This window comes from Tetranychus urticae, chromosome 1, assembly GCF_039701765.1.
Source record: "Tetranychus urticae isolate SD_2017Ah chromosome 1, NJAU_TeUrti_SD_1.0, whole genome shotgun sequence".
Lineage (NCBI taxonomy): Eukaryota > Metazoa > Arthropoda > Arachnida > Trombidiformes > Tetranychidae > Tetranychus > Tetranychus urticae.
The window spans coordinates 22,790,463-22,801,091 of NC_142958.1; the positions used below are offsets into that span (position 1 = coordinate 22,790,463).

Here is a 10,629-nt window from a genome sequence, read left to right on the forward strand (position 1 = left end):
AATGCTTAATCTAGATTCATTTGTTAATTGTCTGAACAATTGTCTAAACAATGAAATCACTAGGAAATAAACAGATCGATCATGATCTATTCAATCAGAATACAATCACTTTCAAATCATTAACATCTACATTAAAATATAGTAGATGAGTCGATTCGTGGTATAATCTTGTCGCGGAGTTCATTTATCATTGCTGTATCATATTGTTATGAGACTGTCTTAAGATGGCCAGACTAAACACGTACAGTTCGCCAGATATAATTTCATCTCGACTCATTTGTATTTAAAATTTAAAGTAACACTGTCATTGTGAGTCGAACACTTATTTGAATCCAAAGCGACCAAAGTGATAAACGAATAGTAATGGTTGAATCATGACGCTTATATTATAATAATTAACTCTTTATTGTGTTGGATTTTCAAGAAAAGTGTTTTCGTTTTATTTGGACATTTATATGAAAACTAAGTGAAACTATTCCACTCAATTACCGATTAGATTACATTGTAACATTTATGAAGATGTTACATCAATATTTATTTGTATTGTTAATGCAAAACATCAACTGACTACGTATCTGATTGGTAACAATAATTGAAGCTACAGATTTTTAAAGTATATGAAATATGCGTTGAACGATGAAATACTATTGCATTAATCCGATTTAAAGTCTGGTTAGGAAGGCACTAATTGCAGGTCTTTATCCAATCTGTGAATTGAATAGTGAACGTTTACAATCTTGGTAGACCACCGAGAACACCATCTTCAATTTCACATTCATTGTTTCCTCGTCTGATCTTGAAGTAACCTGTTATCAAATGTTAGCAGAAACAATGCAGTTAATAGATAATAGTTGATACGGTTAACCTTATTGAAGAAAGATGAAAAAATAATAACTAACCGTTTTCACCCCAATCAGTGTTCCAGGAGTTGGCAACAAGCCAATAGTCAACACCGTTTTCAGTTCCCCAACCAAGAATTCGTATAGCATGACCACCAATAAAATCCTCAGAATGTCTTTGGTAAACTCCTAATTGTCAAAGGAAAATTAAATGTGTGCGAATGAGTTGAAAATTGAATTATACAAACAAACAAGAATCAAAACTAACCTGATTTGTATGTTAGGAAATCAGAATAACCACTAAAAGAAGACGATACTGGACCATTGGTCATGATTTCTTTCATGATTTGTTTAGGGTCAGATGAAACAGAATAAACCCTTTTACCATAATGTTTGTCCTGTTTGAATGACTTTTGATAGCCTGAAACACACTTTTTAGAGCATTGAGGAGTATCTTGTTCAGTGCAAGCAGGTCGAGGTCCTTTTACATGATGTTCACATGGAGCAATTGAGTAGGGTTGGCAACCTTCACCATGGTATAAACCACCAGAAACGATACCCTCAGTTTGGTAATAGTCCCAAGCAGCTTCAGGAAAACCACCACCGCATCCACCACCACAAGAATCACCGCAACAAGTAAGTACATCTTCAGTCGACAACTCAACTTGAACTGATCCCTTTGAAGCAATACAAATCCTGTCAGACATGGCTTCAACTGTACCAAAAGCCCAACAAGAACCGCAACTTCCTTGATCACGAATAAAACCAATTGAACTACAATTTGGCCAAGCTTTTCGAGCATCGAAACTTGCTGGTAAATCTCCATCAATTTCATGGTGAATTCGAGGTAATTTGCGTCCACTCTTTTTCGCTCCAAAAAGCCTTTTCACGTGTTCGAATGGTAAATCTTCAAAGTTTCTTCCAGCCTAAAACGTTGTATAATATGACGAAGATCTTTGTTAGAAAAATGATTCAAGAAGATAATTTACTTACTTTCCATGTTGTTCCAAGTGAATTGATTCGGTTAATCATTTCATCAGACATTGGATCCAAGCCTGGTTCAAGGAAGAGACGTTGGCTTGCTCCATAAGCAGCACCAAGTAAAGCAATGAGAACAATTAAAGACTTCATTTTGCCAGAGTTAAACTCGAGAAAAGAATGATTTGTTTAATGTGTCGATTGCTGTTTTCATCGAGCTTTATATACAAAATCAACATGAATATAGATCATTTATTACAAAATTATCTAACATTAACAATGGTTTAATATTCCCTGATTTTTGACCTTCTCATAAACTGTTTATCATAATTTGATTTCTGATTTCAACCTAACGTTTAAAATCCTTATAGAGCTCAAGATACGTTCTCTATGTGTTTTAGGTATGATAATGATCTGAATAAATTATAATGGTTGCAAATGAACAGATAAATAAAAATCAATCAATTTAATCACAATTAAACCTTATTACTTTTTGATTACCAACAAAGTTCTCTTCAAATAATATCTTGATGATTTCATAGTCTTACAATTAAGCTAGCAATATCATCGATGATTCGCATTGTTCCATTGTTCGCATATTGAAATTGGGACTTTTTATTAAGGTTGACTTATGTGCACTAAATTTTATCTTTATTTTGTCGTATTTGTATACACGGGCGTTGCATGCTGACATTTGGAAGAGCATATGAGGTCTACTTATCAAACTTAGGCGAGGTTAACTTCTTTCACCAGGTATATTTATTCTGTTCCTCTCGATCAAAAGCCGTTTCCCTCATGGCCTTATTTCGGTCGAAAAACTCTACTGTTAACCAAATAAACAGTTACCGTAAACACTTGGTCTCTACTGGGGAAGTATTTCCTTGGGTAAGATCAGAAAAAATAAAGAAAAATTGATTTAAAATTTTTAATTGTCTTTTTTCGCGAATGAAAGATTCAACTTTTTTTTATAAACTTTTAGGTGTTTTAGCATAATATTTACATGTCACGAAGTAGTGAAAATTTTACAATAATATCAAAGTCCTTCACTTTCAGCAATTTTTTTCATCTCAAATTGTAAAGATGAACTCAATTCATTGTCAATGTTTTCATACATTTCATCATTTGTTGAAGAATGACCAGATCCTGAATAGATGTCGTAAACTTTGTTATCCATAGCTATATTAGTATCAGGTCGATAAGATTTGGTTGGTTTCAGTAGATGACGAATAACAAATGCCATTGGTAAAAGTATCATGCAAACAACAGCGATAATCCCAACAATTATATGTGCATCTAAAATATGAAGAAAAATAAAAGTAAATCAGTAAACTTTAATCGATCATTAACTAGACTTAACTTACTTTGTTTCATAAGGATTAATAAAGCATTAGCGGTTAAGTACGAAAGTGCGTGATTTGAAGTTGAATTGGATTTGGTATCTTCTGGAATTGTAATTGGCAAAGGAGTGACCGTAGGCTGAGTTGGATGTCGAGTATCTTCAGTGATTACACTTGTTTGATGTGTCGTTAATTGTTCTGTTGTTGTTTCTATATCATTTGCACATTTTCCAGGAGTAAATTTAATATCATCGATCGCTATATCACCAGATGCATTGGTCCTTGCGGATGCGATTAACAAAATTTTAAATGCATAACCTGATCTGATTGTCTTTTCAAAATTCATCCATTCGATTGTACCATCATCAACTATTTCATCTATTCTTGAAGTTGAATCTTTTTGTAAATCAACAGATTTGATTGTGATTTTGGCTTCATTGGACTGACCAGAAGTGAAGAGATAATTAAATGTTAAACAGACTGGAGGAGTTTGGATTAACCTTATACTTTCCAATGTTGCCAAATTTCCATGGACTAACTCATTCATTCGGACAAATAAAAACCAGCCTCTTAAAGCAAAATTTAACTGGTCAGCTAATGAGTTGTCCGTTGATGGGGTCACTCCAATGTTACGTCTCCATTTAGCGTTATTTATGTTTTGCCAACCACATGAATCAAAATCAAAATCACAGTTTCCTGGATTATCACAAGGTTCATTATACAATGTAATATCATCAAGATAAACTGAATCAAAAGTTCCTAATGGTTTAGCTTCAATAGAAATTTTATAATCCTTTTTAATCATTACAGAAGATGCGTAATAACTCCAAACATTAGCCATCTCATGATGGGGAACAATTTCAGACGAAACAATTTTATCTCCTTTAAGTGAATTAATCTGGAGCTCAGAAGAGACATTAAATGTATGAGAATACCAAAAAGACAAACATCTAGAAGATTCAGCTTCATCGAAACTATTCAATGTCAATTTTGCCCCTTTATTGCCAGTGTTGCGTAAATAATAGTTTCTTGTTTGTCCATCAGCCGATTGTACTATTTGTTTTTGTACAATTGTCCATCCCTCGTTCACCCAATCACATGTACCAGTTGAGAAATCGCAAGAAGCTTGATGAAAAGCACATGATTCGGTTGAAAGTTTGAAATTATCCAGAGAAATGACATTATCTCCTGCATTTGAACCCATCTCAACTTTAAAGGTTAAACGAAACTCGTAAACATTCTTAATTGTTACTTTTGCTTGATTCCATCCATAATTGGGCTGACTGTTCTTCATGAATAAGGTTCTCATTATACCACCTGGAGTTTCGATAACTAAACTGAGGTCTGTTTCAGCAAATGCTAATAAACGATAGTCAAATGAGAAACAAAATACATCGGTAGCATATTGCCATGGTGAAGTTAAAGTTCGGATTAAATTCACTTCATGATCATGATTGATGTCAAGATTGATGAAAGATGGATGTTCTTGATTACTGTATTTACCAAAACCAAATTTAGTCTTTTCATCGCCAGTGAAACTAGTGTTAGTTATCAGCTTCCAAGAGAGGTCCTTGGAGCCTGCATCAGTCCAGCCACAAGTGTTTGTATCAAAATTACAATTAAATGCATCAAAATTGACTTTACTGGGGTCACAATATAAAAGGTTGAAGTTACTTAGACCAGTGGACAAAAAGAATCGATCAGAAGGCCGAGAATCGAGAACAAATTGAATATAATCAAGTGAATTCAATTCCAATTGATCATCAACCCATTCAGAAGAATCTGGTCCATCATGCAATAATTCCACAATCGTTTTGGATACCAAGGAATTTTCTTGTCTTTTTCTAACACTAAGTTTTGTTTGATCTGAAAGATGATATTTAAATTTGAACAAACAAATTGAACTTGTCTTTCCTAATAATGGTGATCTAATTGCAACTGAACCACCTGATGGCGAACTTGTAGCAATCAAAAATGTGCTAGGATTTGAGATTTGATTCGGAAATCCTTCTTGTTCAGCTGTTGAACGATTAATTGGTAACCAAAGATTTGATCCTTCGTTTCTCCAGCCACACAAACCATCAACAAAATCACAAGAGCCACAGTTTTTTTCATCAGCTCCGTCAGAACAATCATTTATGTAATCACAAGTATTCTCAATATCAATGTACTTTTTATCAGCTTCACAGTAAAATTCATTTCCTTTACAATTTTTATCAGGTCCAGGTCCAGGTTGAGGAATAGGTGATGGTTTGCTTTTACTTTTACCATAACAGGCAGAGTTAAATGAAATGTCATCAATAGCTATCAAAGATGATTCTTTATTTGAATCCAAAACACCTTCAATTGAAACTCTGTAAGGCGGTTTAATAACGGAATCCAAGGCGATCATTACACGCTTAAAACCAAAATCTGATAAATCGTTTACTGTTTCTAGAAGGACTTTATCATCAGAGTTACTTGCATAGATATTGATTTGGGATGAATTAGGTGATTTCGATGATAGGTAATAGTAGAAACTAATTTTACATCCTTCTGTTTTGATCAGCTCTGGACCCATAAGGGAATTTATACTTTTGCTATTGTGTTGGTCATTTTTTTCGTATAGAAATGCATATGAACCACTGGGCAGTCTTCTTGTATGGTCAAGGGTAGGTTTCAAGGAAATAGTTCCCACTCCTGTAGTGACAATCCATTCATATTTTGAATTAGATACATTGGCAGCATTGAACCAAGGAAATAATTCATTGTGTTCAAAAGAAAAGACTTGATTATCACAGTTTTCTTCATCTTCGCCCATTTCACAATCGAAGGAAGCATCACATACTCTATTTGAAGCAATTTTCTGACCATTTGAGCATGAAAACAAATCAGGATCTTTAGTTTCAATAGTTTCGTATCCACAATTAACCAATCTAACATAATCTATTGAAAGTTTTTGATACTCAAAAACTCTGAAGGTAGTTATTCCTGTAAACAGAACCTGGAAGGGACTTTGGATTCGACCCAATTCGATGGATACAATATTCCAGTCTGTTTTTTCATCAATTAAATCACTTTTCCAAAGTTGTATTTCACGTGAATTCATCAAAAGAGAAACATCCAAATGGTCAGATTGAGGTTTAGAGTAAGAAAAGGTTAGGTGGCATGAAGATGAAGTACGTTGAATCAATGGGCTAACCAGAGAACCAGTGGTAGTAATTCCAATCTGATTTTTATCCAAGGCTATGTTAGAGTTTCTGATACCCCAGGCAGCTTGTCCTGAACTTTTGAAACCACAAGCATTAACATTAAACTCACAACTCCCACAATTTTGTTCGTCTTCTCCTTTTGGACAATCTTTAATGTAATCACAGCGACTTGTTTGAGGCAACTTAGTTCCATCGGAACACGTAAAAAACTCAGTTGAGATTGGGCATGAACCTTTAGTAACAAGAACATCATCGATAGCCGATCGACCTGCAGAAGAAGAGACGACATAAACTTTAGCCATTCGAGTTTGGCTCTTTCTCAAAGGAATAGTAAGATCAACATATTTCCACGATTGTGAGCCATAACTTTGTAAATTTTTGAAAATATAAGCTTCATTTTCGCGTTGCTCAACCAAAACCTCAATACTACCAGGGTATTCAGCAACATAGGCAAGTCGAAGGCAAATAGTTTCACTTGCATCAAGATAAATAACAGGGGAAGCTAAAATTGCCTTCTCAATCGAAGCGATTAAAGCATATCCATAAGAGCCGTCCAGGTTGTTAGATGGGCCATATGTATGATCTTTTCTCGGATATCCAAGTGCTTTGGCAATTGAAGCTGGATTGATTTGCCAAAGCGTTGTTACTTTATATGATATTCCCAGTCCATCGACAGGTATAGTTGTGCCTATGGGTAGATTGTCCCAATTACAAGTCGAATCAAAGTCACACAAAACAGATGAAATACATTCTCCTAATGAAATTGTCAAATCATCAACAGCAAGTAAACCAGTTGAACCAGAGGAATAGGTACCACCAAAAACAATGTCACTCTCTTTTGTAACACCATCAATCTGGAACGTAACTTTAGTCCAAGTTGATTCAAATTTATTATCATATGTCACCAAAGGACCGGATAAATCTTCAATATTACCTCTCTCAGTTTTCCAAATATCTAAATGACAATCACCTTCAATATAATATGAAAATGAAATACAATAACTATCTTCTTTGACCAGGTTGGCCAAAAAGAAATATGAAGTCGAGTTGATTTGAGGAACAGGTGACAAATCGAGAGTTAAGGCTTTTCCATTCAATGTAGCGGTCGATTTATCAACCATGGGTGTCGATAGCTGGAAACCTGATTCAATCTTCCAATTGTAATAAGGTGATGCTACAACATCAATGCCACAATCAGTCCCATCATCAAATGTACAAGTTTCATCAATTACTTGATCATGGTAACAAGGACCATTAAAAATTGTCATTTCATCCAATGCAATATCACCCATTTTAACCTCACCAATTAATTGAAGTTTGAACTTTTCTTTCATGCTAAAAGTTGCCTCAAGTAACTTCCAATGTTTCTGTTTATCACAAAGCGCATTAATAATGGGAACTGATTTATTATTTTCTGACGTCAACACAACAAAAAGATGGGCATAATCTTCTGTGTAACACCAATACCAAATTGATAGACAATAGAAACCGCTTTCATAATAAGGAGAATGTAATTCCGCTGTTACTGGAGTTCCTGTGTTTGTCAATGCTAGATATTTACCATTTCTTTCACCAAAAGGATCAGCAGTTGGAAGTCCAGAATCATAAACTCCGGTAGAATTGTAAACTCCAACTTTCCAGGTATACCATGTTGACCAATTGGACAAATCATCGAAAGAATCTTTTCTGTAAATTTTAGGTGATGGATGTTCATCTAAATGCTGCTTGCCACATTGTCCTTCAACTAATTTGATGTCATCAAAAGCAGCAAATAATCGAGATTCTGTTGTTAGACTAAACTCAATCTGATATAGTTCGATAGTTGATAATATAAATTCAGCAGAAGTCCATTTCGCAAAGGTGACTTGAGGTTCATATTTCAAAAGATTATATCCCGAAGACGATTGTACATTTACTTCAAACAAATAATTAGCAAACGAATCGATTGGTTCCATGAAATAAAGGAAAGACAAGCACGCAAGATCAGTGCTAGGAACTGCAGGAGTAGAAAATGAATATGTAATAGATTGATTTGTAGTTGGAATATCTGTGTAAATGAAAAAATCATTTGGATCGTTATCTTTGAAAGAATCCATGGTATAATTCAAGGATTCTGCATTAGACAAGCGACCAAAGCCGATCAGAAGTGGTCCTGATGTGATGCTTAAAGCACAGTTTGTGTCATCGAAGGAGCAATCAATTAGATTTTTACATGATTGCGGATTAATTTGAATGTCATCAATTGCAACGGCAGTATCGTTTCCATTTGAATGTTTATGAGCAGAAATAAATATGTTAAAGTCACCATCTTCAAGTAAACTTATCCTAACTGGTTGCCAATTCGAGTTAGGTTTGATTGAAGCAGATGTCCAAATGTATCTTGTTGCGGATTGATTATTGACAAGATTTATCTCGACCAAGTCTGAATCCTTATTTGGTTTGAATAAGTTGAAACTCATACACTTGGCTTCATCTGAATTCAATACAACCTTGGTGGTTAATAAACTTTTACTGTCAATAGCACCATCATTTGGAGTCCTCAAAAATTTTCCAGATTCAGATTGAGTTGTAGCATCTTTAAATATGAAGCTTCCTTCAGAAGATTTTCCATCCGATATATACCAAGCAAAATTGCTTGAGTAATCGGGTTCAATAAACCAAAAGCATACAGAAATGTCTTCAAAGTTACATAAATTTGAATAATCGCAGGATCCTGGATTAGCTTTAATTGGTCCTAGAGCAATGTTGCTTGATGTAGCTACAAAAGCAAGCCTGACTTTAGTCTTTCTCTTCGATGTAAAATGATACCTTCCAGTAAACCAATCGTCATCTTGTGATCCTTTTCTATTCCAAACGTCATTATCTACTTCAACCCATTGATTACCGGATCCATTATCGTCGATCAGTCTAAGCGTTAGTTGACCAACATCAGGTCCAAACATGTAATAATTGAACGATAAACAAAATGGTTCAACATCTTGATCCAAAATTGGAGACAAAATCTGGTAACCATTTAGGTTAGGCCCATCACTAACATAAACATAGCCGCCTAAAGTAAAAAACAATCTATTAGTAAATAAATATGGAAATTATTTAATAAACTGATTAACCTTTAACTAAAGGACGAACAGGTCTTCCAAAGGTAACATTTGTATAATCACCGAGCTTCCATTTTTCATCTTGATTCAACCAATTACAAAATCCATCAGTAAAGTGACACTGTAACGTATCGATATCAGTTGATATTGAACCTGAATTGATAAATAAAGTAGAGATTTGTTAAAAATTTCATATCGGATGTAAATTAATTTTATACAATTTCGGCTGTCACAAGTGAAATCAAAATTTTAATCAAAATTACAATAAACAAAGTCAATATTGACAATAAAAATAAGAGTCATCATTCAATTGATGAAACAAAAGCTTGCAAGTCATGTGACATGTTGCCCTTGGTGAGATAATATTGACAAATAAAATTGTCATAGAAAATATTTGAAAAAATATTGAATAATAAATCAAATTATCACAATTACTATTAGCCTCATAAGATATGAAATCATATCATATTAAACACCAAAACAAGTAGATTTATTAAATAAGGTCGCTCTATCCCGATATCCTTATAAACAACTGTAGTTTCATTGATTTTCGCAGAAATTTTCGTTCCAATATTAATTCTGATCTCAAAGCAGAGCAAGATGATCGGCTAATCTACCAATTAGTAGTAATCAGAGAGAAAAACATCTATGAAATCACCAGAAATTGATGCATAAATTTCCATGAGAGGAACATTAGTCAAATTAAACCCAATCTAATCCAAACTGGAATTATATCCCTAAGTTTTAGTGGAGTTGTTAGCATTGAATTAATAATATATTTATTCATCATTGAAGTTTCAGGTCAACATTTCAATAAATCCTAATGCTAAGCAAATCATCCTGCATTAAAAAACTAATCTTGTGTATTGGCAGAGGAAATTAATGAGCACATACAAATCATCAACAAAAATTATCCTTTTTGGTCACAATCAATATGTAAAAGTTAATTTAAATTGTACTTACATTTAATGATGAAAAATGTGAATAAAAAAATTGTAAATACATTGTGAATCTTCATTTGAACCAACATTTAATGTTCAGATTGTGTTTATTCAAACACAAATATGCAAATTAAAACAATGAGCAAATTAATTTGAATGGAACTTAATCAAAATATAAATAATTAAAATAACTGTTAGTTGAAAAATGAGCAATTGTGAAGCTAAATATATTGATGAGGCTTTTT

The 10,629-nt window shown here is 33.7% G+C and overlaps 2 protein-coding genes across 2 annotated transcripts; both read right to left on the reverse strand.

Moving 5' to 3' along the window:
- Nucleotides 1-381: 381 nt before the first annotated feature.
- LOC107362325 (cathepsin B) lies at nt 382-2,161 on the reverse strand. The gene is made up of 4 exons (XM_015929360.3): nt 1,833-2,161; nt 1,108-1,765; nt 900-1,028; nt 382-806 (listed from the first exon to the last, which is right to left on the reverse strand). The coding sequence occupies exons 1-4, from the start codon at nt 1,968-1,970 to the stop codon at nt 730-732; spliced, it is 1,002 nt and encodes a 333-aa protein (XP_015784846.1). The 5' UTR covers nt 1,971-2,161; the 3' UTR covers nt 382-729.
- A 567-nt stretch (nt 2,162-2,728) lies between these two features.
- LOC107362322 (MAM and LDL-receptor class A domain-containing protein 1) lies at nt 2,729-10,601 on the reverse strand. Its single transcript, XM_015929356.3, has 4 exons — nt 10,407-10,601; nt 9,456-9,596; nt 3,179-9,394; nt 2,729-3,110 (listed from the first exon to the last, which is right to left on the reverse strand). The coding sequence occupies exons 1-4, from the start codon at nt 10,471-10,473 to the stop codon at nt 2,851-2,853; spliced, it is 6,684 nt and encodes a 2,227-aa protein (XP_015784842.2). The 5' UTR covers nt 10,474-10,601; the 3' UTR covers nt 2,729-2,850.
- Nucleotides 10,602-10,629: the final 28 nt, after the last annotated feature.

Coding starts and splice junctions, on each gene's coding strand:
- LOC107362325 (XM_015929360.3), bottom strand. CDS start 1,970: ATGAAGTCTTTAATTGTTCTCATTGCTTTACTTGGTGCTGCTTATGGA. Junction 1,766..1,832: donor CACTTGGAACAACATGGAAA/GTAAGTAAATTA, acceptor ACAACGTTTTAG/GCTGGAAGAAACTTTGAAGA. Junction 807..899: donor CACTGATTGGGGTGAAAACG/GTTAGTTATTAT, acceptor ATTTGATAACAG/GTTACTTCAAGATCAGACGA.
- LOC107362322 (XM_015929356.3), bottom strand. CDS start 10,473: ATGTTGGTTCAAATGAAGATTCACAATGTATTTACAATTTTTTTATTC. Junction 9,395..9,455: donor TGTTCGTCCTTTAGTTAAAG/GTTAATCAGTTT, acceptor TTTTTACTTTAG/GCGGCTATGTTTATGTTAGT. Junction 3,111..3,178: donor ATTAATCCTTATGAAACAAA/GTAAGTTAAGTC, acceptor TTCATATTTTAG/ATGCACATATAATTGTTGGG.